We start from the raw sequence: 26,211 nt of genomic DNA on the forward strand, positions 1-26,211 counted from the left end.
GCGGCGATGAAATGGCACCGCGCGGCGCGAGCGCGTGCGCGCGGGATCCGGCCACCGCGGCGCGGCCGCCGGGCGGGCCGCGGACTGCGGGCCGGGGCTGAGCCGCACGACGTGCGGCTCAAACGGCGCCGCGCGGCGTGCGGCTGAGTACGCGCGCACGGGCCCGGCAGCGCCGCACGGCGTGCGGCTCGCGCCGCACGGTCTGCGGCTCGCGCACCCCTCTCTATTCATGCTATCCTAGTTGTGCGCCTTGTGCGGGCGCTCGCGGCCGGCGCCCGGCTTCGCCGCGCCCGACTGCGTCGGCCCCGGCTTCGGCAGCTCGTGCTGCTCCGGCGGCTCGGCCTCGTCGTCCGCCGCCGACTCGTCGGCCACCTCGTGCTCGAACGCGGCGTCGTCCGCCGACAGCTCGCCGTCCAGCACCGCCGCAGCCGCCGCCTCGAACTCGGTCGGCGCCGCCGGCGAGCCCGCGCCGTGGGCGGCCTTGCCGATCGTGAAGTGGTGGCCGTGGCCGCGCATGTTGGCCGGCCAGTTGCTCGGCATGCTCTGGTACCACGGCAGGTTCAGGCCGTTGCACTCGGCCACGGTGAACTGGTGCGGGCCCAGGATCTTGCTGATCTCGATGCCGGCGTGCGCCGTCTGGTGGGTCGAGTCGTGCTCCAGCAGGATGCCGGTGACGCCCGAGTTCTTCCACTCGTGGATCTGCTGGTAGATCTCCCACTCGCTGCGCGAGTAGTCGTTCAGCCGCCAGTCGTTCGAGTCCAGGTTCCACACGACCGCAACCAGGCCCAGGCGCTGCGCAATTGCGCGGATCCGGTTGTCGGTGCCGCCGAACGGCGGCCGGTAGAACGTCGGGATGACGCCGATGGTCGCGTTCATGATCCACATCGACCACATGAGCTGCGCCGCCACCTGCTCGTTCGACAGGCTCGGCAGGTACTTGTGGCCCCACGTGTGCGACGCCAGCAGGTGCCCGCGCGCGTGCATGTCGCGCAGGATGTTGGGGTACATGGCCATCTGCACGCCCAGCACGAAGAACGTGCTGCGCTGGCCGGTCGTGCTCATGTGGTCGATCAGCATCTGCGAGTGCTGGGTCGGGCCGTCATCGAACGTCTGGACGAGGCCTGCCGTCAGCGCGCCCGCGCGCCCACTTACGGTCGCAGTGCCGGATGTCGTGGGGGCCCACGCAGCGGCTGCGGTCAGCGCGGTCGCGCCCACACTTACTGGCAGTCGAACGAGCACAGGTGCTCGGCCAGCCAGCACGAGTCCTGCGTGTACTGCGGCCCGGCCGGGATCCCCGACAGGTCGATGTCGTGCATGCCCACGAACGGCGCGTCCAGCCCGGGCCACGCGTGCAGGCCCGTCTTCTCGCGCAGCCAGTCGGGGAACGGCAGGTTGTAGTAGAACCAGTCGTTGCGCTCCTCGAGGATGTGCCGCGGCGCCACCGACATGCCCTCCTGCAGCGGCTCGTACATGCGCCCGGCGGGCTCGGCGGCCGCCATGGCGCTGCGCGCGGCCGCGGCCACGGCGACGACTGTCTGCAACAGTCTAGCGGTTCTCATCTGCCGTCAGCGCGTCCGCCGCTCACCCACCTTTCGTTACGCGTACGCCTGGTCCCTGGGATGCGTCTGCTGGCAGAGGCAGCCGGCTGCCAGCCGCGCGATCCAATTTATCGCCGGTCTATTTGCAATTTGACTTTCGTTCCTTGCGCCGACCGCCGATATCGAAACGGTCGGAATCGCGCAGGCGCCCGGCGGGCACGCGATGCGCACGCGGCCGGCGGCACCGATGCCGTCCTGGCCGGCGCGGCTGGCCGGGAGAGCGCGGGCCGCGCCGGCCTGGCCACGGCGGCGCTGCACGTTGGCCATGCTCATTGTCCGTCGTTGTTGCCGCGTGCGGCGCTGTTCGAGCAATTGCGCGGCGGCGAGGGCGCGCGGCACCGGCCCGGGGCTGCAGCGGCAGCGCGGCGGCCTGTCGCGGCGCGGCGCGGCCGCTGCGCTGCGCCGGCCAAGCAGCGCGCGGTCTGCGGTCGCGCGGCCGCGCGGGCGCCGCCGCGCCGCACGCCGTGCGGCGCGTCGTTGTTTTCGTCACGTGACGTGTTTGTTTCACGCCGCACCCATAATTCGCCCGTCTCCGCAACCTCCCCTCAATCCCTGCCACCACTGCCGCCGCAGATAGACCAGATTCGTGCTTCGACGGCCGCCTGCTGGATTGCACGTGTCTGCCGATAGGATTGATAACCGCACGACGATCGGCACCATGGCCGACACACAGACCGCGGAGGGTGAGTACATAGTGGCGGAGGCGCCGGCGGCCTCTGACGCGGCCTCTGGAGCCACCGCCCAGCGGCCGGTGGACGCGGCGTGCGCAGGCGGCGGCGGCGGCGGCGGCGGCGGCGGTTGCGGCGTGCGGTGGCCACCGCGCGCGGCCGGCCGCCGTCGGGCGCCGTCTGCCGATCCGTGCGGCGGCGCCGGCTTCACCGGCAGCAGCGCCAATCGCCCGGCATCCGTCGGCAGCGCGGCCGGCAGCGCCCGCGCGCGTCCATCCGGCCCCCCGCGCGCCCCTCGACCAGCGCTGACCCCCAGGGCCCAAGCTGGACCTCACGGCCGACGAAAAGAGCCTGTTTGGCGACCTTTTCAAGTCGCTCGACAACGAAAACCTCGGCGTCGTCACCGGCGAGGTCGTGCGCACGCTCTTTGACCGGTCCGGCCTACAGCCGCTGATGCTCGGGCGGATCTGGCAGGCCGCGGACGACCAGAACAACGGTTTCCTGACGTTTTCCGGCTTCGCCATCGCCCTCCGGCTGATCGGCCACGTCCAGGCCGGCGCCCGGCTGACGCCGGACCTGGCGTTCGTGGCCGGCCCGCTCCCCCGGTTCGAGAACCGGCGCACGCAGGCGCGCGTGCCGTCGCTCAACTCGTCCGACCGGGCCCGGTTCGTCCAGCTCTTCGAGAGCTCGACGGGCGGGGCCCCGGTGCTCCAGGGCGACCAGGCCAAGGAGATCTTCCTGCGCGCGCGGCTGCCGAACGAGGTGCTGGGCCAGATCTGGAACCTCGCCGACACGCAGCGCCGCGGGTCGCTGGACCTGACCGAGTTCATCATTGCCATGCACCTCATCCAGTGCACGCTCAACGGCACGCTCGAGACGCTGCCGGCGATCGTGCCGCCGGCGCTGTACGCGTCGGCGCGCGGCTCGGGCTCGGGCACGCGCAGCCTGTCGCGCTCCGGCACCATGCGGGCGCAGACGACCGGGCCCCAGCGCGCGCAGCCGGTCCCGCGCCAGTACACGGGCAGCCCGTCGCTGGGCTCGCCGCCGCTGCAGCAGCCGGCGGCGACCGGGCCGGACGACTGGGCGATCACGGCCGTGCAGAAGGAGCACTTTGACAAGATCTTTGCGACGGTCGACGTGGAGCGCAAGGGCACGATCGGCGGCGACGTGGCCGTGCCGTTCTTCATGACGTCCAAGCTGCCGGACGACGTGCTGGCGCAGATCTGGGACCTGTCGGACATCCGCAACTCGGGCGAGCTCTCGCGCGACGAGTTTGCGGTGGCCATGTACCTGGTCCAGCAGAAGCTGCTGGGCAAGCCGCTGCCGTCGGCGCTGCCGCCGAGCCTGGTCCCGCCGTCGTTCCGGCCGAACGCGCTGGCGACGCAGCCGACCGGCCCGGCGTCGTACGCAACCATGCCGGGCGGCGTGCCGGGCATCACGACGGCGGCGCCGCCGGGCCCGAACCCGGTGTTTTTTGGCGTTCAGGGTGCTGCGCCGGCGCCGGTGCCGGTGCCTGCGCCGGAGCCGGCGCCGGCCGCCGCGGAGCCCGTCAAGAGCGCGTCCGCGCTGGACGACCTGTTTGGCCTCGACGACGGCGCGTTCACGGCCGAGCCGGCGGCCGAGCCGGTGGCTGCCGCGGCGCCGGCCGAGCCGACCGCGCTGTCGCCGCAGCTGACCGCGGGCGGCGTGCGCTCGTTCGTGCCGTCGTCGGCGTTTGGCCAGGCGATCCAGCAGTCGGTGTCGCCGCCGGCGGCTGCCAGCCCGGTCTCGCCCGAGATGGGCTCGGCGACTGGCTCGGTCCCCGGCTCGATCCCTGGCTCAGCCCCCGGCTCGGTCCCGGTCTCCGCGCCCGTCTCGGCCGCGCCGACCTCGTCCGCGCCCCGCTCCGCCGCGTCCACGCCCGCCGCCGCCGCCGCCGTCCCCGCCGGCTTCCCCAAGCCGTTCTCGCCGCCGCCGGCGCCGTTCCAGTCGGCCATGTCGACCGGCCAGCGCGACCTGCTCTCGGAGCACAACGACATCGTCAAGCGGATCTCGGCCGAGTCCATGGAGCTCGGCAACATCTCCAACCAGATCTCGTCGCTGACGACGCAGACGCAGGCGCTCAAGGAAAAGCGCGCCCGCGCCGAGAACGAGCTCAACAAGATGGTTGCCATCAAGCACGACATCACGGCCAAGCTGGGCCAGCTCAAGACGCACTACCAGACCGAGGTCCAGAAGGTCCAGACGGTCGAGCAGCAGCTCACGGCGTCGACGGCCGAGACCAACCAGCTCCGGCAGGAGTACTCCACGCTCGAGGCCAGCCTCCACAGCGCCCAGGCCAACTACCAGGACCTGGCCATGCGCCTGCAGGCCGACCAGGCCGAGAACGCCGCGCTCAAGGAGAAGATCAGCCAGGTCCAGGACAGCCAGGGCCAGCTGACGGCCGCGCTGGACAAGGCCGAGAAGGACGCGCGCCAGCAGAAGGGCATCGTGGCCATCAACAAGAAGCAACTGGCCACGATCGAGGCCGAGAAGGAGAAGCTCGCGTCGCAGCTGCAGCAGGTTCTGGCTGAGGCCGAGGCCGCGGGCGCCGAGGCGGCCGCGATCGCGGCCGCGATCGAGGCCGCGAACAGCTACGACGACGCGCCGGCCCGCGCTCTGGACGCCGAGCCCGAGTACATGCAGCGCGCGGACTCGAACCCGTTCCGGTTCTCGTCGCCGTCGTCGCCGGCGCCGGAGGAGGGCCAGCGCGCGCTGTACGACGGCGTGTTTGCGGCCGAGGCCACGCCGCCGGCGCCGGCCGAGCGCGCGGACCCGCCGCCGGCCGCGTCGGACGACGACGACGAGTCCGAGGGCGCGTTCACGGCGTCGCCGGCCACCACCACGACGACCGCGACGACCGCGACCAACCTGGTCAACAACATGGCTGCCGGCTCGTTCGGCGTGGGCGCGCTCGCGCGCGCCGACGTCGAGTCGATCTCGTCCTCCGTCCAGAACAACGCGCCCGAGTCGATCCGCGACGGCCTCTCGCGCCCGGACACGCCCGTCAACAGCGGCTCGACCGCGTCGCCGTCGGCCATCACCGCGTCCGAGGGCTCGGACGAGTCTGGCGACCGCGAGAAGGACATCCGCGACATGGAGGAGCACCACGAGGAGCAGCGGGCCGCGGCCGCCGCCGACGACGCCTCGCCGTCCAGCGCCACCACCGCCGACACCGTCACGCCCCGGTTCCACATCCCGGGCGCGTTCGACCCCGAGCCCGAGGCCGACTCGGCCGACACGCTGTCGGCCGCGGACGTGACCGTCGCGCCGGTCGAGGCCCACGACGCCGACAAGGCCGCTGCGCCCGACGCCGTGCCCAAGCAGTTCACCGGCACCAAGGCCGACTTTGACGCGGTCTTTGCCGACCTCGGCTTCCCGTCGGCGTCGGCGTCGCCTGTGTCCGACAAGCCCAAGTTTGCGTCGCTCAACGAGATCTCGGCGGCGTCGCCCGAGCACAAGTTCAAGTCCGAGTTCCCGCCGATCGAGGACCTCGACATCGACGACGACACCACGACCGACGACGAGGTCTACGAGGAGGCCTCCTCGGCCAAGGAGGCCACCCCCAAGCCCGAGTACTCGTTCGGCGACGACTTTGTGGCCAAGAGCCCGTCCGGCGCGGCCACACTGACCTCGACCGCCCAGACCAAGCCGACGGTCGCGCCGCTCGCCGAGGACTCGTTCGCGGACGTCTTCACGTCCTTCACGACGGCGCCTTCCGGCCCGGTCTCCTCCGCCGGCGCCTCCGGCACCCTCGACATGGACGTGCCGGCCTCCCCGACCGCGTTCCCGCCCAACGTCCCCCTCGTCACCCCGCCGTCGACCTCGGCCGACATCGAGCCCGCGCTCGCCACCGCTCCGCCCGTGCCTGCCAAGTCGCCCATGACCGACGACGACAAGAAGGCGCGCGCCGACGGCCTCAACTCCTCCATGTTTGACGACTTCGAGTCCGCCTTCACCGGCCTTGTCGACGCCAAGGTCGGCTCGGCCAAGCCCGCCCCTGCCAAGCCGTCCAATGGCCAGAAGTTTGACGACTCGTTTGCCGATTTTGAGAGCTCCCTGAGCTTCTAAGAGACTTTTTGTTTGTAGTTTTAATCTACTTGTTTTGTGCCTATTGCTCGCGCAGCGGACGATGGACGAGCCTCCGGCGGCGACTCCGTCGAGGGTGGCTGCCCTGCGGGCAGATCTGCCGGGCGATGTGCTGGGGAGGCGCGGCTATATGCCGCACGCTGTGCGGCATATAGCCGCTGCGCGGCTGCGTACTCTGCCAAAGCACGCCGGTCTCCGGCGGCGACTTCGTTGAGAGTGGTCGGCCTGCGGGCAGATCTGTCGGACAATTCGCTCCGAAGGCGCGGCTATATGCCGCACAGAATGCGGCATATAGCCGCAGAATGCGGCTGCGTACGTCGCCGAAGCGCGCGAGCCTCCGGCGGCGACTCCGTTGAAAGTGCCTGCTCTGCGGGCAGATCGGCGTCTGAGCCATCTCAGTTGCGCTGCAGCAGAGCATGCGGCTATATGCCGCACGCCATGCGGCTCACATAGCGGCCCGCAGGGCCCCCACCCTCGACGGAGTCGCCGCCGGAGGCTCGCGCACTTGGGCGATGCAGGCAGCCGCATTCTGCGCGGCTGACAAAACACCCGGCCAGCAGCCCGGCAGAGCGCCGCCGGGGGCGCGTGCACAGGCGCTACAGCTACGAGGCGGCGTTGCGCCGCACGGCGTGCGGCTGATCTGCCAACGCGTGCATTGCTATCATACATCTGACCAGCATCACTTGAAGAGCGCCGCGTTCGACAGCGGGTGGTCGCCGCGCGTGTGGCGGTCGTTCGAGACAAGGGTGGCCCGGACCTTGCGCGCCTCGGCCTGCTCCGCGCGCTTGCGGCGCTCGTCGGCCTTCTTGAACTTGAGCTGGGCGCGGATCGTGTTCGGCGACACGTACTCCTTGTTCTCGTAGATGACGGCACCCGAGAACGAGCCCTCGAAGATGGTGATGAGCGTCATGACGAAGCGCGGGCCGATCTCGAGCAGCGACAGCTTCTTCTCGGCGTGGCGCTTCGTGGAGCCGTCGCCCGCGGCGTCCTTGGTGGCCGAGTCGATCGACTCCATGATCTGGTAGCTGCGGAACCAGACCTTGTTGTCGACGAGCGACACGGCCACGACGTGGTCCACAAACGGCTTGCTCTTGCGCGCGCCCTTGGGCACGCCAAAGGTGTGCAGCAGCAGCTCCTTCACAAGCGCGTTGTGCGGGCTCTCGTCAAACGTCTTGTCGAACGACAGGATCGGGCGCGAGCCCTTGAGCGAGTTGCCCGTGAAGTTGAGCTCGTCCATCGTGTGCAGGTTCTGGACGTGGAACTTGGCCGTCGGCCCGTTCGGCGCCTTGGCCACGTACATGTACAGGTCCTGCTTCTTGCGGCTCTCAAAGTAGAGCACGTTGTTGCAGTTGTGCAGCTCCGCCAGCTCGTTGAGGTAGAACAGCTTGGACTTGGTGTCGAGCTTGGAGTCCTTCTTGCCGTGCGGCAGCATCGCCGTCAGGTCGTTGATCAGGTGCCGCTGGCGGAACGTGGTTCCGCGCGACGAGATCACGAGCACGCGCTGCCGGTTGAGGAACTTGGTCGCGTCGACGGGCTCGGCCTCGTCCGCGGCCTTGCGCTTGGTGCCCGAGAGGGCTCTGTAGAGGCTGGCCATGGTGTGGTGATCCGGAGAAAATTTTTGCGGGAGAAAACTTCGGATTCAGGGGTAGTTACCCGGCCGGTTACCCGGCCGCCAACTCCCAACTATTACACCGGGTAACGAGCGACTAAGAGTACATTGGACGTCCAAAATTATTCCAAAAAGGCGCACGCGCCTACATGATGCTCCGCAGCATCTTGGCCAGCCAGCTCTGCTTCTGGCCGTTCTTGCGCTTCTCCGTCTTGAGCTTCTGCGCGCTCTTGAGCGACCGCTTCTTGGGCTTGTCCTCGACGGGGCCGAACGACACCGTCTTGGCCGCGGGCTGCCTGGCCGCGAGCCCCTGAGGCACCCCGGGGTGGGGGTGCGGCGACGGCGCCGGCGGCGCCGCGGGCGCCGCCTGGACGGCCCGGCTGTCGCGGCCCTTCTCGGACATCACCGAGCTCTTGCGCTGCAGCTTGCTGCTCGACCGGTGGCCGCTGCTCGACAGCAGCGACGGCAGCTCCAGCGCCGGTGACGCCACCCGCCGGAACAGCGACCGCTTGCGCACCAGCTGTGGCTCCGGCGGCGTTGGCGGCGACGTGACGGCGTGGTACACCGGCGTCGTATGCGCCGGCGGCACGGGCGCGTACGGCTCGTCCTCGACGTCCTCGTAGTCGGCCTCGTCGTAGCCGTGCAGGCCGACCGACATCATCGACTGCCGCCGGTCCAGGCTGAGCAGCGATTGCCGGTGGTTGATGGCTGGCGTCTCGTGCAGCTGCGCACCAGGGTGCTGCATCAGATCGCCGCGCGCGCTGGCCACGCGCAGCGGGCTGCGGCCACTCGCGTAGCTGTCGGCCACAACCGACACGGGCGTCCCCGGCACCGACGTCTTCACCAGCGACGGCCGGCTCGCGTACTCCGAGACGCTGCCGTCGTACTGCCGGTCAAAGACCGACGCAGTGGTCGTTGCCGAGCCCTGTGTCGACGTCGTCCGCGTCGTCGGCTCGTACGGCGCCGGCAGCCGCGGCGCCGGCGGCCGCCGCACCACCGTGCCCGTCGACGACCGCGGCCGGCCGCTCGGAAAGCCTGGCGACGTCGGCGTCGTCGGCGACAGGTTGAAGAAGCTGTCCGAGTCGACAATGCCCGAGATCTGGAGCTTGGACGGGTACTCGGGCAGGCCCAGGTGCACTGGCGTCTGCCAGCGGCCGTCGGCGTCGGCCGAGTGCAGCGTCAGCACCGGCGACGGGCCGAGGAACCGCTCCATCTGGCGTGCGAACTCCGCGCCGGTGTCCTCGACCGCGTCCAGGAACCGGTGCTCCTCCTCGATCGAGGGCAGGCCCGTCGACGAGCTGGTCACTATCGTCGAGCCGTAGTACTTCTCGGCCTCCTGCTTGACCCACTCGTCCGTGTACGAGCTCGGGGCGGGCCCGGCCAGATCGTACGGCGCAAACGCAAACTCGAGCGGCCCCGGCGTGGGACACTCGGGCAGCAGCATCGACGTCGTCGTCGTGACGACCGTGTGCTCTGTCAGGTTGGTTGCGTCCGACACCACGCGCGTTTCGGCGTGCGTCTCGCGGTCAGGCGTGCCGCTGTTGAACGCAAAGTCGCACAGCGACGCCGCGAACTCGGCGGACACCTGCCGGCCCTGCTCGATCTCGTCGGCGGGATCGGCGCACACCGTCAACGCCGGCGTGGCCGCGGCCGAGCGCTGGCCGGCCGCGCTGGCCGCGCGTGCGTACGCGCCCTCCTTGGCTGAGCGCACGCTGTAGGCGTCGGCAGCGCGGCGCGGGCTTCCGGGAACGTTGATCGTTGTCGGCGCACCCGCGACCAACTGCGACACCTGCGCCTCGCCGGTGTACGCTGTGCCCGGCGTGTCGGCCGGCCGCAGCGCAGCCGCCGGCGGCGTTGCCGGCTCGCGCGGCTCGACGTAGCGGTCGGCGATCTTGGGCAGCTCGTGCGACGACGACGACGCCGACCGCGAGTGCTGTGCGCGCTTGCGCACGTGCGAGAAGTCCACACCACGCCGGTAGCTCGAGCTCGCCGAGATCGTCGACCCGCGCGACGCGCTCTTCTTGTGCTGGTGCTTGCGCGACCGCGTCGACTTGATCGACAGCTGCGACGACGACAGCGTCTTCTTCATCGTCGGCACCGTCGCCGCGTCGTCCGGGTGGTCGTCCAGATGGTCGTGCCGGTACTTCATCAGCAGGTGGTAGAACGTCTTCTCCTGGCACGACTCGTCCGACAGCAGCTTGCGCACCATGCTCTCGCGCTTCTCGCCGTGCCACAGCGTCTGTAGGTTCTTGACAATCTCCATGTCGATGTCCTCGATCGACTCTATCGGGCTGTCCCTGCGCGACGCCAGCGCGGCCAGGTCTGGCGCAACCTCGGGCGGGTACTTCTGGAGCAGCGGGTGGTCGAGGATCTGCGTCGTCGTGATGCGCTCCTCGGGGTTGGTCTTGAGGATCCGCCAGATCAGGTCCTTGGCATGGAACGACAGCTCCGGCGGCATCTGGAACCGGCCGGCCTGGACCTTCATGAGCAGGTCGCGGATGTTGTCGTCGTCGAACGGCAGGTGGCCGGTCAGGAGCGCAAACAGGATCACGCCGCACGACCAGATGTCGCTAGACGACCCGTGATAGTTCTTGCCCTGTCGAGTCAGCGAGCCCACAGGCGCGCGGGTCACAAAGCTAATAGCCGAGCGCAAAAAGGGGAAGCGAACTTACAGCGACGATCTCCGGGCTGGCGTAGTGCGGCGACCCGCAGGACGTCTCCAGCAGCTTGTCGGACGCCTCGAGCGCGGCCATGCCAAAGTCGGCGATCTTGATGTTGTGGTGCTTGTCCAGCAGCAGGTTCTCGGGTTTCAGGTCACGGTGGCTGCGCGGTTAGCCGCGTCCACGCGCCGGGCGGCTGGCAGCGCGCCAATTGCGAAACACTACCCGCGCCAGCTGGCTTACCATATGTTAAACTGGTGGCAGTAGTCGACTCCCCAGATGATTTGCCGAAAATAGTGCACGGCCTCTTTCTCGTCCAGACGGCCCTTCTTGATGAGGTAGTCGAAAAGCTCGCCGCCCTCGACGTACTCGAGCACGAGGTAGAGCTCGCCGCGGTTTTCCCACACGTCGTAGAGACCCATGACGTTGGGGTGCTCGATCAGCTTCATGATGATCACCTCGCGCTCGATGCCGTAGGGCAGCCCGGCCGCGTCGCGGCCCTTTTTGCCGCTGGCCTTCTTGGCGTCGGCGGCCGCCTTGGGCACGATTTTGACGGCCGCGAGCTTGCCGGTGCTCGAGTGCTTGGCCAGCCGGACGCGGCCAGACGAGCCGCGGCCGAGCGTGCGGCCGAGGCGCCAGGGACCGACGTTGGTCTTATGGTGGCGGCCGTTGGTGGACGACGACGACGAGATCGTCGAAATCTCCGACTCGCGCTTGCTCGCCTTCTGGGGCGTGGGGTGCTCTGCGGCGGCCGCACGGTCGGCCGCGTGGACGCTGGCGTTCGAGTGCGCGCCCGAGTGGACGCTGCCGTGGACGCTGCCGTGGGCAGCGCTGCTCTGCACGCTGCCCTGCGCACTGCTCTGCGCGCGGCTCTGGGCACGGCTGGTCGCGCGGCTCGCCGTGCGGCTGGTGCCGCGACTCAGCCGGTGCTCGTCCCGGTCGGTCTGCTGCGTCGACGGGCGCTCGGCCCGCGCTCGTTCGTGGGTCTGGCGGTGGTCCATGTCGTGCGAAACGGCGGCGGCAAGGTCGGCAGCCACGGTCGACGGGGATCCTGCCGCAGACACGCGCGCGTAAGAGCGGCGGTGCGCCTCGCGTACAGGGCTAGGTGGCACGCGCACGGGGCTTGCCGCCGCCACGCGCTCCGGCTCGTCTAGCCGGTGGTCGGACGCGCCCTGTCGGCTCTGCGCGCGGCTGTACGCCTGGACCTGCTCGTCCTCGCTCGAGTGGTGGTGGTGGTGGTGATGGTGGTGATGGTGGTGATGGTGGTGGTGGTGGTGCCGCAGGGTGGCGCTCGCGGTCGACGACCGGCGGTCGGCCGTGCGCACGCGCGGCGTCCACTCGTCGTCGAGCGTGTGCTCGACGTGTACCGTACTCTTGGCGTACGGCCGCCCGTCGACCTTGTTGGGCGAGATCTCGCCGAGGACGCTGGCGCGGGATGCCTGCGGGCGCGGCGGCATGACAAACGCGGGGCTGCGCTCGACCGGACTCTGGCGCGATATACCGGCACTGCCGGTGCTGGCGCACGATCGCAAAGAAAGACTGGCCGGAATTACCGGCGGGAAAGACGATCGGCGGCGGATGGCCGGCTGGAATGAACGACTGGGTTAAAGAACAAACGGAATCAAACACGGAACAGAAACAACAAAACGACGGACGCGACAAAAGGAAAGAACGAGTGTAAGTCGCCGTCAGTCGGACGGGTACGATAAACAAAAAAGAAACGAATGGCCGAGGGTCCGGTGCGAGGAGTCGATCTAGTGGAGCACCATTGAGGAAGAACAGACGAAATCCTTAGATTTTTTTGCTGGTGATGTCTGGATTTTGGTGTTGTGGTTTGTGCCCACTGCCCTTGCTGTGCATAATTTTCGGACAGCTTGTTAGTGGACCGTGTTTGTTTGTTGTCGCTTCTGCTGGCGCGAGGCCCAAACAGGAAGGACGTCAATAGTACGGTAAACAGTGGCTGCGCGGGCCAGCAAACCAGCTGGCGGGCAACGGCGGCGACGGCAGGCGACGGCTGCGGCCGGGCTACGGGACGCGGAAGTGCGCGGGATGGGCAGGGCAGTAGGCGGCCGGTGGATAGCCAGCGAGTGTGCGCGCGGGCGGGCTGGGCGGCTTCGCCAGCGGCGGCGGCAGTGGCCGGTAAACGGACAGCGCAATTGGGGCAGGTGGAAGGCAGGTGGCTGGGGGTAAGCCGGCCCGTGAGCGAGCGCCGGCGCCATGCTGGTGGATACTACTTGGCGCGGACGCGGGCTATCAAGCGGGTTGCGAGACGATCGGCGCGACGTGCATTGGTATGGGGCGCGCTGCGCGCACAGCCGCCCATGCAGCTGCGGCTGGAGGGGCACGCATGGCCAGGAGTGTGCGGCGGTGGTGGAGCCAAGAGCGCGGTTCGGACCCAGCACGGCGGGTTGGGGGCGGGCGATGACGGACCCGGACCGAAGGTCCGCGGACCCAGTCCGTGTTCGCCGCGTTCGCACAGACGTCGCAATGGCAGGGGGCCAGTCGTGGCTTGCGGCCGGCCGGCTGCCTGCGTTGGACTACAACGCCATAGGGCGCCCGATAGGCGCCAGACGATCGCCGGCAGGCTGCACATTCCCGCGCGGCACGGTCCCCGCGCGCGTTGTCGCTGGCGCCGCTCCACCGCGTGCGGCTCATGCGCGCGGCAGCGCGGGCGAGACTCGGGCGGCGCGGACGCGCGCGGGTGCGGCAGCGCCTGGCCGGCCGCCGGCTTGGCGCGGCCTGACGTAGCCCAGGTCCGCGAATAGGGCGAATAGGTGGACAGGTAATTAAATGAGCACGAGACAGTGGAATGCGCCAGCCGGTAGCAGCCTAGTGCACGCTCGGAACGACACACAAGTGTGTCTGATTGCCTCGCACAGCCTAGCGGGCTGCAGGACGCATGCGCCTGACTCGGGAATGGCGCGATCTCCCTGAGCGTGGGCTAGACGTCTCGTGGACCTGCTCGCGTTGGGCGAAGCGCGATGGCATGTCACCGCAGACGGCCTGGCGGGCCAAGTGGCAGCTGCCGTCCGCTGTCCGACAGCCTGTGGGAACGCCCACCGTGCTAGCCGGCGCCGAACTGGAATGTGCCGCCGTGCCCAGAGCGGGCACCGGTTTCATTGAGATGACGACGCTGGACCGGCGCGGAGCCCCTGAACCGCCTGGAATACTGATCCATGCGCCAGGCTGTTGGTTGCCGGCCGCCTGTCGGCGGGCACCAATTGCGCGGCCAGCGCCATTGGCGGGTCCGCCCTGCTGGTTCCCCTCCGGGCTTCCGGTCACGATTCCCGGCCGGCCGACCTGCGCCCGCGATAGCCTTGCCGGCACCAGTCGCGACACCCGGCGGAGCACCAGCCCAGCGGTCTAGCCTACGACCGCCGCTACCTTTGGCGAGCCCCCAGCGATAAGTGGCCAGGACGACCTCCGCGGACCGCGCCTGGGCGACCCCTACCGGGCTCGTGGCCTCTTCAGTGGCCCAGGGGAGTTGGCAAATGGGGGTTGCCCTTCGGGCTTAACATAGGCTCTCGTCCTCCCTGTATGCTCCCTGAGTCCCTGGTGGGGTCTCCGGGTGGGCTCCCTGCTGGTGGGCTCCCTCACGGGCTCCTCACAGGCTCGGCGCATCCCCCTCTCCTCGTAGGCGCGTCCCCCCCTTGGTAGATCTATTGGCGGGCGCAATCGCAAGGTGCGTTCGCACGCCGCACGGCCAGCGCCACAGCCAGCGCCACGGCCAGCCGTGCCGCGCCGCACGATAGGCTGCGGCTCGCCCGGGCGGCTACTACGGCATCTACACCCTCCCAGCGCGCCAGACCACATTCTACCGTGGTCGGAACTGCCGCGCGCCTTATCGGAGCGCTCCGTCCAGGCGACCGCCAAATCAGGCCTGCTCCGGGCACTCAGCCGGGTGCATCCGCCGGACGTCTTAATGCCGCGTGAGCAGCCGGCGGGGCGTTCGGGGTGGCCGGGGGACGCACCCACTCGCAGGCTGGCGATGCAGGCTGACGCCGCGCGTACCGTAGTGGACAGTGGAGACGGACTAGTGGCTGGGCTCGCGAGACCTCGACCGCACGTCTGCCGCAGCGGCGGCTGCCGTTCGGCCTATCGACTGGTCGCGCCCGCCGGCGGCCGCCGCCCGCGCGGCTGCGCCTCTGCACAGACTGATGCAAGACCGTGCGTTCTGCACCGCCACGTCGCCTCCCACCAGCCGTACCCGCTCACCTGCACCTAGCCCCCGAAGCAGCTAGAAGCGCAGTACGTCGGGCGCGTCAGGTGCTGCAGACACTGTCGCGCGTATGCTGCATCTGTGCAGGCCCCGCAAGCGGCCCGCGGGCGTCAGCCACGCCAGCGCCTGGCGCTATCCTAGGGATCACACGCAGGTGACTCACGCCGGTCCACTGCGGCTCCGCCACGGTCCCGCCCGCCACGGCGGTGGCCACGTCCGCCTGCGCAGCCGACCGCGCGCAGGCGCCGCGGCGTTTCCGTGGGCGTTGGGGCCGCAGACGTGCACGTCGGGCCGCAGACCACTGCAGGTCGCTGCAGCCTGCCAGCCCGCCCCGGCCTGGTCGACGCCACATGTCAGCAGCGGCCCGCCAACAGCCCGCCGCCCGGGCCGCGACCCCAGGCTTTGCACGGCCAGCCCGCCAGGGTGCCGACCAGTGCTATCGCTCGCATTGTACGGTTGTAAAAGCGCGCAACCGCTGTATATTTAACAGAAAGTAAGTATAACACAATATACATAGTCTATGTAACAATACACCAAAAGATTAAGAATACATTCTAAACTCCAACCGACCCAAACGTACATTCGTCAAAAGCAATCGAAAAGCAAAGAACCGAGGACCCACATGGGCGAGGCGCGTGCGCGCAGATGAGAGTCGGCGGCAGCCGAACGAACATGTATGATAAAACAAAAACCATCAACAACCAAAAACCACAATGTAACGACCCCTTGTCTATGAACAGATGAAAGTATGTAAAATCGAGTCTCGGCGCTCTAGAGCTTGTCGCCTTTGAGACGCATCTTCTTCTTGCCCCGCGGAGAGCCATTGTTGCCGAGGATGCGGCAGCCCTTGACAAGCGCGTGACGCTTGAGCGCGTCCTTGCGCGAGAAGGACTTTTCGCACGACGGGCACGGGAACGGCTTGACGTCGAGGTGGATGCGCTCGTGGCGCTTGAGGTCGTGATTCCGCGAGAAGCTCTGCATGCACTTCTCGCACCGGAATGGCCGGTTGTACTTCATCTGCTGCTGCTGTTGAAGCTGCTGCTGGAGCTGCTGCTGGTGCGGGTGCAGCGGCTGCTGGTATTGCATCGGGTCGAGCATACGGTCGTGGCGCATCGGGTACGGCTGCTGGAGGTGGTGGAGCGGCGCGGCCGACTGAGAGACGTGCGGGGCGTGCGGCGAGGGCATGGCCTGCTGGTATTGCGGAGCGTGATGGTAGTGCGGGTGGCCGTGGGCAGGTGAGTGCTGGGGCGCCGGGTAGAGCGGCACCGGGCCGCCGGCGGGGTAGCCGGCTGAGGGCGGCGAGGGGATAGACGAGAAGGACGACGTCGACGACGAGGTCGAGAGCCGCGGAGACTTGTATGCGCCGTAGCGGTACTCGTAGCGGTTGGCGGCGTCATACTCCGGCGCCGGTGGCGCCGGGTTGCGCGCAGCCGTGCTGTACGCGGCTGCCGCATAGGGGTCCTGGTAGTACCGGTTGTCGTCCACGTATTGATCCTGGTAGCCGCCGTAGTTGGGCGGCGCCGAGGCCGCCGAGGCTGCCGACGACAGCGACGACAACGACGACGGCGCCGAGCCCGCGCCCGGCGAGAGCACGCCCGGGGCCGCGCCCGCGCCGGCCCCAATGGGCACCGGTCGCGCGCCCGCGTCACCGTACTGCGCCTGCTGCTGGGGGTAAACCATGTTGGACGAGCCCGTCGACGACGACGGAGAAGACGTCGTCGACGACGGCCGGTAGTCGTACTCGCGGCCGTAGTCACGGTGAGGGGTCGCCGCGCCCGGCGGGCCCGCCGCCGGCAGCTTGCGCGAGCCCGCCATGAACTGCGGAATCGACGGCAGGCTATCCGGCCGCAGACGCGGCCGGGCGGCCTGTCCGACGTCCGCCACCATCCCGCCCGCGATCCCCGGCAGGACGTGGCCGCCGCCAGGCCGTGTCGACAGCATGTCCGAAAACGACACCGCGTCGCGGTGCTCCGGATATATGGAAGTCATCTTGTCTAGGCTTGTAGGGTTGGCCTGCGCTGTGCGTGTGGACAGGACAACCTGTTTCGCAGGATAATCCATCCCATATATATTATGCGTGCGCCCGGCGCCCGCACCAACTACGATAGAATACGGCCGATAGATACGAAGCTTCCGATAGTGAGTATACATGTACGGCCGACCGATATTGCGACTAGCTATGCCCGCCTGCCGTACTCTGTTTAATAATTTACTATCGCTCGGGCTTAAGGTTCTGTGCGAAGATAACAGAAAACGCCCCCGAGATATCACGAGTAGACAAAGCGAGGCACAGACGGCCGTGAGCCAGCGCCTAGTTTGGCCCTAGCCGGCCCTACCTGTCCTAGACCGTCGCGCTGGTCAATCTGGACGAGCGAACGGGTATTTGTCCGGTGCGGGCGCGGCCTAGCCTGCCAGCCTGCCGGGCCCCAGTCCGGCGTGCGCTCAGATTAATCGAGCCAAGCGTAAAAGTCTATTTGACGGAGCTGGCGAATAGTCGCAAACCTAAACCGGCAGCACGGAAATGAAAGAATCATAGTCGAGGAATCATCATTCGCAGAATATGAAGGGGCGTGGGCCTGCCAAAACCATGCACGCGGTAGCCGTAGCGGTGGCTGCAGCAGCGCGCGTGCAGACGCGGGCGCATGCGGGCGTCTGCAGGCGCATGCATGGCTGCTGCAGGCCGCTGCAGGCGGCTGGAACGGTACGGAAGCGCGGCAGCCGGGCGCGGGCTAGGTCCGTGTACGAGCCCGCCGACGTCCGTACGGGCTGTGGCGTGTTCCCGGGCGGCTGGGCGCGTGGCGTGGCGCGGCAGTGATGGCAGGTCGTTCCGGGCGGCGCGGGGGCGGCGCGTGCCCGCCGGCAGCCGACAGCAGCGGCGGCAGCCACAGCGGGCGACGGCGTCTGCGAGCGCACGCGGGCGGCGGTCACGACCGCCGGTGGGCGTGGCGCCTGCCGCGACGTGCCGGCGGCTGGCAGTGGGTGCCAGGCGCTGCATGGCGGCTGCATGGCGGCGGCTGCGGCGTATCTGGCGACGGCCCAGGGTCAGATTCAGTCCAGCGCGCGCAACCACTTACTATCTGCGTCCGTTAGTGCCCATGTGGCGGCGCGGCGTACCTACCCAGACGGCAAGGCACAGCCCGCGACGGGGCTGCGGTAGCGGGCGTCGCAGCGCCTTGCCTCGTGCGGCCGCCTGCGCCGCCCGATCGATCGGACGGGCTTCTGCCGGTCGTTCTACGCCCGTTCCTTGGGCCGAACCTGGCGCAGCCGCCGCCACGGCGGGCGCACCCACCGGCGCGCCGCAGCATGCAGGGCGCAGCGCGCGGCCTGCCCGGCGGAACAGCCGACAGCTGTCGCCGGCTGGGGCCCGCGCGCCGGCCGCGGTGGCGGCGCGCGGTCCCGCCGCAGCGAGCCAGCTCCGATCCGCCGCCGCCGACCCCGATTCGCCGCCAGTGCGTGCCGGCCCGGCCGATCCGCCGCGGGCCCGCACCGGCCGTGCACCCGGCGAGTGCCGGCACCCGTTTTCCACGCACCGATGCCGCCACCGCGCGCGGGCTGCGCGTGTCTGCACGCGCCTGCGTCCGCGTCCTTGCCTCCGCGCTCTAACCACCAGCCGCCCGGTTGGCCGCACCACCGGCCCGCAGCCTGCCGCCCACATCCGTCCGTGCCCACCGCCGCCTCCTGCCGGCTGTTTTCGCGCGCATAGCCGCCGATCCGGTACGGACGTACGCGGGCGATAACACCGGCTGTTGGCGAAAAACCCTAACATGAACAAACGCCTGCCTATCCAGGACTGGCCAGTTCCAGATAACAGGACCCATAAACCTTATCGTTCCTCCCGCAATTGTCTCCTGCGCCCCTATCGGGACTCGCGCGGAAACACCCACCCCGCCGCTAGCGCACTCCGGGCCTAACGTATACGGGTGCCCACTAGCCCGGACGTGCGCATACCCTCCGCTTTGGGAACCGCGTCCGCGGGCTAACGCACTCCGCGACGCCTCGCCGCAGGGCCACTTGACATCTGAGGCTTGCCGCCCGGTGGGCCTGTGGACTCTGACGTCCTGCGTGGCGTTTTAGCATACGCCCGCGTGCGCCCGGTTGTGTCCGGCTACGCCAACCGGCCTGTGGGCGCGGGTGCGTACGCCCGGGACGCCGGACACCAGTGCGCCTACGGTTGCGGCCTGGCAAACCGGTCTAGCCCGCCGTTTCTGGGCCACCGGCTCGCAGCACCCTCGGCACGCCCGAAGTGGCCTGCCGGCAGAAGCCGTCGACGGGCTACTGGCGGGCCACCCCAGTGCGGAATCGCGCGGGGACGCCGGATAAGCCTGGCGCGTGTGGACTCTGGATGCGTGTGCGCCAAAGATTTAGCCAGCGCCACGAAAGCCACATAGGTTAAACGAGCGCGCGATATCAGCGGACGGTGGCCGCGCTCGACCGAGTGAGGCTAGCTCGCCTGATAGCACAGCGCTGAGGGAACGCCACCGTACTGGGACTAGCGCCTTCCACCCGCTAGCAGGCCAGAGAGTCACCAGGCTCGGACCGACTCCGGGATGTCCTTGCGGACGCCACCAGCCTGTCGTCCGTCAGCGCGTGCTCCGCAAGCGAACCTCTGCCGTAGTCACGGGCCTGCAGCTGCCGTCTGGCCGGCCACCAGACGGCCTGTCCCTGCCCCTCCGGGGCCCACCGCAGCGGCTACGGGACCCGGCCGGCGCACACCGGCGGCCGCGTTACCAGGCGCTGGGTCCAGGCCGTCGCGCCGACACGCCCAGCCGCGGCCCTAGCCACAAGCCTTTGTGCCCCCACGTACCGCCGATAAGCAATGACCGGGACGCCACCACCATCAACGAGCGAATCGGACAGCCTTGATTAGAGCCATATGACCGCCACAGGAGGGTGGGGCTAGGCGGCCGGCTAATGGCCTCCACAGGCACCCAGCGGCTCGCCCAGACCTGATGACGCGCCGCAGCTGCCAGATCCCGTGGCGCTCATAGTCCAGCAGCCGCCGCACTGGCGGCTGGGCCACGCACCGCCGCACCCCGCCGCGGCGTCCGTGCCCGCCCCTGCCACACCGCCGGCCGCGGCGTCCGGCATCCCCGCTGTACGCGCATGCCGCGCTCTCGCGCTGTCGGGCTGCCTGTCATGCCAGCCGTCGCGACCTGACTCGCTGCCGGCTATGCGGCGGCTATCATCGGGCCGTGACTCGAGCGGACTGATAAGGAGCAGTTGGCCTGATTGCATCAAGCCACGAACGGTCTAAGCGTCACTCGGCTAGCGTGCAGCGCGTTTGCACAAGAGTGTACAGAACACGCCGCTAGCCGCTATGGGGAAATCGCCTTCCCTGATAAGCCAATTTTCAGAACACACCGCTGCGTCCGCGTCCGCGTGTCCGCAGCCCGCCGCGCCCGCCGTGTTCGCGGCCGCGGCGCCTCGGATGTGCCGCTGGATCAGGGCCATGGCACGGCCGGCCCGACGCCGTTGCCGCCGCGGCCGGCGGCCGCCGCGGCGGCGCCACCCGGGCTGCGGCAGCCGTCGCGGCGGGGTGAGTCTCCAAATGGGCTCGCGCCGCGCTTGGCGCCGGCGCGCGACGGCCGCCCGCCGACCGTAGCCGTCTGCGAACGGACTGTCGTGCGCCGGGCTGGTGTTGGCGCGACGTGCACGGCCTTCGTGGCCGTGCGATACGATCTAGGAGATCGCTCGGACAACGCCGACGGCCGCGGCCCCGTCGATCCTTACCCCTGATTGGTCCTGCCCGCCATGAGTAAGCGGCTGACCCGGCGCCGCCATGGCGCCGCTTCCAGACCGCGTGCTGTGGCGGCGGACGAGCCGCTACGGGCCGTTGTGCAGCCGCGGCGTCGCCATGGCGGACCATGGCTGGGCTGGCGACTCATGCCTGACAGCGACGATCCGCGCAGACACCCGACCGGCGGTGGGGCCGGCACAGGCGGCGGCGCAGGCGATGGTGCCCGTGTGCTTTCGTTGTCTGCTACTGCCCGTCGGCCGGTCGTTCGTCCGCGGCTGTCCGCACCGGAGGCCCCGTCCGCACCCGCTCCCGCGCCTACGCGCATGCATACGCCCGCCCAAACCTGTGATCGGTCATCGCCCGCTACGTTGACGTGACTGCCGGACCATGCCGAGGCTGTGCGCACACTTGTGGCGTTGCTGCTGCCAGCTTTCGGCCGCCGTCGGCGCCCTGCCGCCGCCGCCGCCGCCGCCGCCGCCGCCGGAATGTGCCGATGGGTGTTCGGCGCCAAGGGCCACGAGTCCGCCCAGGCCGCCTCCCGCCCTGCCACGGCGCCGCCGCGGCGGCGCCGCAGCCGTGGCGCCGGTCGCCCGGCCAGGTCGAGGGCTAGGGCGCGTGCGGGCCCGCGCGCGGACTCGCGATAGATTGGGTTTGTGAGCCGCACCTAGTGCGGCTGGCCTGTGACTCGAGCCGCAGTAGCGCCGCAGCAGCGCCGCAGGCCGTGCGGCGCACCGTTCCCCGGTTCCGCGATTGCGCCATCGCCAAGCGGTGGTCCGCGCAGCCGTTCGCTCGCTTCGATCAAACGCGTTGGGTCCATGCACAGCCGCGACTCATGCCATTACACCACCGCCGGCCGCGGTTGCGTCAGAGGTGCAGCTGCGGCACCGATGGCTCCGGCTCAGGAAACCAGGGCTAGTGCCTGGCCGTGCGCGGCGACTAAGTCGGGCCATGGCGACATTTAAGCTGCGTCTGGCGCCAGTCCAGCGCCAACGACACCTGTCAGGGTCTGCCCGACTAGACGACCCCGCAAACGCCTTTTTCGCTAGCGCTCGGTCGGGGGCCGCGGCGGCCGCGGCGGCCCGCCGGCCGACGTTGGCCATTGCGTCGACCGGCCGCGGCGGCCGCAGCGCCCACGCACGTGTCCGGCTACGCCTGGCCGCACCATCGGAGCGAGAATTACGTAGATTACATTCTGCCTACTTAGTACCTGATTTCAATCTCGATCCGACCGGTCTGGACAAGCGGGCGACAACGGCGACAGTGACAGCGCCGCTCGCGATGGCGACAGCGGCTGCAGGTGCATTTCCGGCGACCGGCTGTCGCACACCGCTAGGCCGACTTGTAGAACGGCATGACCTTGTCGTCGAGCCACGACCACAGACGCTCGCCATTCGCGCCCTTCATGCCGGTGTCGACGTCCTGGCGGGCAAAGCCGATCTTGCCCCACGGAATGATGTACCCTCCCGTGTTCTTCTCGACCGTCAGCGTCGGGTTGAGGAGCGCAAACAGCTCGGAGTAGGCGCCGAGCTTGGCGGGGTGGAGCAGCACACGACGCACAATCCAGCGCAAAATCGACGGCGAGTCCCGCGTCAGCTCCGTGTCAAGCGAGCCAGGGTGCACCGACAGCGAGAGAATGCCGGCCTCGGCCGCGTCGTTCTTCTTCGACCACATGTACGACTGAATGATGTTGATGGCCTTGCTCTGGCCGTACAGCACCGCGGCCGACGTTTTCGGGCTCTTGTCGTAATTGATGTCGTCCCAGTTGACGCCGCCCTCGTGGTTGGCCGCGACGTGCATGCACGACGTGACCCAGACGACGCGCACCGATCCGCGCGGCTGCTTGGCCGCCGTCCGGAAGAGGATGCCGTCCAGGTACTTTTGCAGCAGGTGCGGGCCGACGTTGTTGGTGCCCACCATCAGCTCAAGGTCGTTCGACTTGACGCGCGCGCCACGGTTCGACGGCATCACGCCCGCGTTGTGGATCACGCCGTGAAGCTCCGTCTCCTGGCTGAGGAACTTCTGGACGCCGGGCCCGATCGTCGACAGATCGCCGAGGTCGGCCGTGAAGAAGTCGACCTGGGCCTCGGGGAACTCTTGTCGGAGCTTGTCGACGCACGCCTGCGCCTTCTGCTCGTTGCGGCCCATGATATACACCTTGGCGCCGCGACCGATCAGCAACTTGGTAACCTCGACCGCCAGACCCACAGCGCCCGTCACGATGTAGACCCGCCCGACCAGGTCGGGGTAGTCCTTCTCGGTGTAGGTCGGGGCCGACGGCCACTGGTTCTGCATGAACTGCCAGATATCTGCGAATTTTGCCAGCATGTTCGCGATTAGCCTCCGGGAACCGAGTTTAGCAGGCTATTATATGCCTGAGCCGACTGCTGCAGTTGGGAGAGACAACGACGCCACTGATCACGTGCGCGCAGCCGCACCATCACGTGGCCTCAGCCGTGCCTGTGCTGCAGCGCTGGAAGTCTGTGGAAACAGCGGCCCGCGGAACGGCTCACGGCCGCGGGCGTACGTGCTCAGCCGTGCACTCGCGCACGGCGCCTTCGCGGTGCTCTTCCGCTCGTGCGGGTAGGGACAGTCTCCGGGCCCGCTTTTCCGGAACCACGGTACATTCGAGCCGCACAGTGTGCGGCTCGAGCCGTGTGGTGTCAGGCAGCTGCGGCAATGCGGCCGCTCTCGGCGGAGTCGTTGCTGTTCGCTTCTTCGGCTTGTCTCTATCAACCGGTGCGCCGAGGGTGGCTGCGCGGCGAGCATATCTGAGCCGCACACAGTGCGGCTCGAATTGGGCGCATCGTGCGCCGCACACAGTGCGGCTCGAATTGGGCGCATCGTGCGCCGCACACAGTGCGGCTCGAGTTGGGATGTAGCTGCCCACGTCTGAGCCGCATGGCATGCGGCGCAAGCCGCACTCCATGCGGCTCGCAACGCGCGCTCACGCCGCACGCTGTGCGGCCCGGATCCAGAGCCCGCCGCACGGCTGTCTGAGCAACCACGCCGCGTGGGGTCTATTTGCTAGCTAGGTACGGGGCGGCCTGCTCCTCGAGCCACGACCAGACGCGTTCACCGTTGGCGCCCTTCATGCCCTCTTCGATGTCGGGCCGGATGCGGCCGGTGGCGCCCCAGGGAACGATGTAGGAGCCGTTGTTGCGCTCAGGGGTCAGGGTCGGGCTCAGCAGCGCGTAGAGCTCGGTGTAGGCGCCGTGCTTGGGCGGGTGGAAGCACAGGTTGTGGAAGCCGAAGCTGTAGACGGAGGTTATGTGGCGGTCGAGACTGGTGCGGAGGTTGCCGGGGTGGACGGCCAGCGAGATGACGCCGGCGTCATCGGCGTCGTGCTTCTTGGCCCACATGTGAGCCTGGTAAATGTTCATGGCCTTGCTCTGGCAGTAGAGGACGGCGAGCGGGGCCCAGGCCGCGCGCTCGTAGGCGAGATCGTCCCAATTGATGCCGCCGCGCACGTCGGTGAACATGTGCACGGAGGACGTGACCCAGACCACGCGGACGGTGCCCCGCGGCTCCTTGGCGGCTGTGCGGAGCAGGATCGGGTCGAGGTACGTCTGGAGGACGTGCGAGCCGACGTTGTTGGTGCCAAGCTGGAGCTCGAGACCGCTGGACGTCTTGGCGCCGCGCGGCGGGCACATGACGCCCGCGTTCTGAAGCACGCCGTGCAGCACGGTCTCCTGGCGCAGGAACTTGGCGACGCCGGGGCCGATCGTGGCCGGCTCAGCCAGATCGATCACAAAGTAGTCCACGGCAGCGTCCTTGAACTCGGCCAACAGCCGCCGCACGCACTCCTGGCCACGCGCGTCGCTGCGGACGGCCAGGTAGACCTTGGCGCCCTGGCCAAGGAGCAGGCGCGTGGCCTCGTAGCCGATCCCGGCCGCGCCGGTCACGATGTAGACGCGTCCGCTCAGGTCGGGGTAGTCATGCTCGGTGTACTTGGGCTTGCCGGGCCACACGTGCAGCGCGAACTGGTACAGATCCTTGATACCGAAGTGGATTCTGTACATGGTGATGCGCCGCGAGTCGGCACGGACGGCCTTTTATCTACGCGCCGAAAAGGGGTGAGCCGCACGACGTGCGCCGCACGAGCCGCACGGCGCGACCCCTGAATTTCGCGAGCTTATTGTTACATACATTAGACTGTCACCCACACGATCTCGCTGGCGGTGACATACTCGGTCACGTAGACGACATTGTAGACTGCGCCGGCGCTGGTGGTGACCGGCTGAGGGAGATACGTTGTCTGGTAGGTCGTGTAGGTGGACGTGACGACGTCGAGGGGGGCGCCGTAGACGGCCGGGGAGGAGGTCGAGGTCGACGACGTCGACGAGGAAGACGACGACGACGAGGTTGACGAAGTCGACGGTGCCGGGGGCACAGACGTCGGCGACGACAAAGACGACGGCGAGGCCGACGAGGCTGAAGACGAAGCGGGCGGCGGCGACGAGGCTGCCACTGTCGTGGACGACGACGCCGTCGAAAACGTCGAGGTCGACGCCGACGCCGGGTCCGCCACCGCCACCGGCGACGTCGTCGACGTCGCCAGCGTCGTCGGCGACACGCTGGCGTGCGTGTGGTGCGGCGGGCTCGTCTGCAGCGGCGACACAACCGACGGCATGTTTGTGTAGAAGTAGCTCGACGGAAGCACAACCGTAGTCGTCGGGCTGGAGGCCGGCGTCGAGACCGGCGTCGACGGCGTCGGTGCCGATGACACCGCGGCAGACTCCGCCACGCCCGGCGTGTACAGCGCCGGCCCAATCACCGGATAGTCCGATAAATCGTCGATCCAAATGTCCACATGCAGTCCCGGCGTAGAGCTCGTGTAGTAGCCCGGAATCGCGACCTTCGGAATGTCGGCCACGTCCACCGTGTCGTCACTGCCGTTCTCGACGTGCACCTGTAGGCAGTTGATGAAGAACTGGGCGCCGTCGACGTAGGACGCGTTGTGCAGCGAAATGACCTCGCCCCGGATCAGGTAGTCGCCCGTCGGCAGATAGTCCGGCACAGTCATCCACAGCATGCCGCCGTCGTCCCACAGCGTCGTCGTCGCCCAATGGTCCTCGGCCGGGTGGTAGCCGTCGTAGTAGACCTTCCACCAGGCGTCGCCGTCGCCGGCCGAGCTCAGCTCGGCCATGTACACAATCACCACGCCAAGATGGCCGGAATACATGACCGTCCACTGCAGCGCAATGTCGTCGCCGGCGGTGACCGCACAGGTGGCGGTGTCGGCAGCGTCCGCAGCGCCGGGCAGGTGGCCGCACGTCATCTCGGCGGACGAGCGGTCCGTGACCGGCTCTTTGCGCACCACAACGTCCTCGTACGGCCGGATGCAGTAGCCCTCCGGGTTCACCGTCGGATTCCACAGGTTGGAGATGTAGCCGTGGGCGGCGGCCTGCGCAGCCAGCGTGGCCACGGCGGCCAGCGTCCTCCACAGCATGTCTGACTCGTGTCTAGGAAGTGTTTTGCCTGCTCGAGCTCAACGGCGCGGTATTTATTGGGCCGCACGTCGCGCGCGCGCCACGGCCGTTTGGCTCGCGCGGCTGAGCCTCTTTCGGCCGTTGGCCGTCCTGGGCTGCAGCGTGCTGTACGATGAAATTGCGT

General features: G+C 68.7%; 9 protein-coding genes across 9 annotated transcripts; 1 reads left to right on the plus strand and 8 right to left on the minus strand.

The window, feature by feature from the left end:
• Positions 1-237: 237 nt before the first annotated feature.
• V1510DRAFT_393845 (uncharacterized protein) lies at positions 238-1,740 on the minus strand (the record flags this gene model as incomplete). Its single annotated transcript, XM_066931835.1, has 4 exons — positions 1,590-1,740; positions 1,222-1,559; positions 1,153-1,190; positions 238-1,121 (listed from the first exon to the last, which is right to left on the minus strand). The coding sequence occupies exons 2-4, from the start codon at positions 1,557-1,559 to the stop codon at positions 238-240; spliced, it is 1,260 nt and encodes a 419-aa protein (XP_066789210.1). The 5' UTR covers positions 1,590-1,740.
• Positions 1,741-2,136: 396 nt separating this feature from the next.
• Positions 2,137-6,401, plus strand: V1510DRAFT_448195 (uncharacterized protein). The gene is made up of 2 exons (XM_066935769.1): positions 2,137-2,281; positions 2,583-6,401. Exons 1-2 carry the CDS (start codon positions 2,257-2,259, stop codon positions 6,353-6,355), a joined length of 3,798 nt encoding a protein of 1,265 aa, XP_066789211.1. The 5' UTR covers positions 2,137-2,256; the 3' UTR covers positions 6,356-6,401.
• Positions 6,402-7,009: 608 nt separating this feature from the next.
• V1510DRAFT_416258 (Brix domain-containing protein) lies at positions 7,010-7,977 on the minus strand. The gene has a single exon (XM_066933728.1). The coding sequence runs from the start codon at positions 7,965-7,967 to the stop codon at positions 7,053-7,055; it is 915 nt and encodes a 304-aa protein (XP_066789212.1). The 5' UTR covers positions 7,968-7,977; the 3' UTR covers positions 7,010-7,052.
• On the minus strand, positions 7,978-9,603 carry V1510DRAFT_416259 (uncharacterized protein). The gene has a single exon (XM_066933729.1). The coding sequence runs from the start codon at positions 9,424-9,426 to the stop codon at positions 8,128-8,130; it is 1,299 nt and encodes a 432-aa protein (XP_066789213.1). The 5' UTR covers positions 9,427-9,603; the 3' UTR covers positions 7,978-8,127.
• A 423-nt stretch (positions 9,604-10,026) lies between these two features.
• Positions 10,027-11,643, minus strand: V1510DRAFT_364703 (kinase-like domain-containing protein; the record flags this gene model as incomplete). The annotated part of the gene is made up of 3 exons (XM_066931201.1): positions 10,027-10,578; positions 10,655-10,805; positions 10,886-11,643. Coding segments are annotated over 3 exons (1,461 nt in total), but the record flags the coding sequence as incomplete, so codon positions are not given.
• A 3,554-nt stretch (positions 11,644-15,197) lies between these two features.
• V1510DRAFT_416268 (uncharacterized protein) lies at positions 15,198-16,502 on the minus strand. The gene has a single exon (XM_066933730.1). It carries the CDS (start codon positions 16,044-16,046, stop codon positions 15,633-15,635), a length of 414 nt encoding a protein of 137 aa, XP_066789215.1. The 5' UTR covers positions 16,047-16,502; the 3' UTR covers positions 15,198-15,632.
• A 5,266-nt stretch (positions 16,503-21,768) lies between these two features.
• V1510DRAFT_416272 (uncharacterized protein) lies at positions 21,769-23,045 on the minus strand. Its single transcript, XM_066933731.1, has one exon. The coding sequence runs from the start codon at positions 22,921-22,923 to the stop codon at positions 21,928-21,930; it is 996 nt and encodes a 331-aa protein (XP_066789216.1). The 5' UTR covers positions 22,924-23,045; the 3' UTR covers positions 21,769-21,927.
• Positions 23,046-23,615: 570 nt separating this feature from the next.
• On the minus strand, positions 23,616-24,617 carry V1510DRAFT_364815 (uncharacterized protein; the record flags this gene model as incomplete). The annotated part of the gene is made up of 1 exon (XM_066931207.1): positions 23,616-24,617. One exon carries the CDS (start codon positions 24,615-24,617, stop codon positions 23,616-23,618), a length of 1,002 nt encoding a protein of 333 aa, XP_066789217.1.
• Positions 24,618-25,315: 698 nt separating this feature from the next.
• On the minus strand, positions 25,316-26,047 carry V1510DRAFT_364643 (glycoside hydrolase; the record flags this gene model as incomplete). The annotated part of the gene is made up of 1 exon (XM_066931198.1): positions 25,316-26,047. A coding segment is annotated over one exon (732 nt), but the record flags the coding sequence as incomplete, so codon positions are not given.
• Positions 26,048-26,211: the final 164 nt, after the last annotated feature.

This window comes from Dipodascopsis tothii, assembly GCF_038497935.1.
Source record: "Dipodascopsis tothii strain CBS 759.85 unplaced genomic scaffold V1510scaffold_13, whole genome shotgun sequence".
Lineage (NCBI taxonomy): Eukaryota > Fungi > Ascomycota > Lipomycetes > Lipomycetales > Lipomycetaceae > Neoaidaea > Neoaidaea tothii.

What these genes read in the sequence shown, in the direction of transcription:
- V1510DRAFT_416268 (XM_066933730.1), bottom strand. Translation starts at nt 16,046, where the DNA reads ATGCCCTCGCCGCACGCCCCGCACGTCTCTCAGTCGGCCGCGCCGCTC.
- V1510DRAFT_416258 (XM_066933728.1), bottom strand. Translation starts at nt 7,967, where the DNA reads ATGGCCAGCCTCTACAGAGCCCTCTCGGGCACCAAGCGCAAGGCCGCG.
- V1510DRAFT_416272 (XM_066933731.1), bottom strand. Translation starts at nt 22,923, where the DNA reads ATGCTGGCAAAATTCGCAGATATCTGGCAGTTCATGCAGAACCAGTGG.
- V1510DRAFT_416259 (XM_066933729.1), bottom strand. Translation starts at nt 9,426, where the DNA reads ATGCTGCTGCCCGAGTGTCCCACGCCGGGGCCGCTCGAGTTTGCGTTT.
- V1510DRAFT_448195 (XM_066935769.1), top strand. Translation starts at nt 2,257, where the DNA reads ATGGCCGACACACAGACCGCGGAGG. An exon ending in CGACACACAGACCGCGGAGG is followed by an intron (nt 2,282 to 2,582) that starts GTGAGTACATAG and finishes GCTGACCCCCAG; the next exon opens with GGCCCAAGCTGGACCTCACG.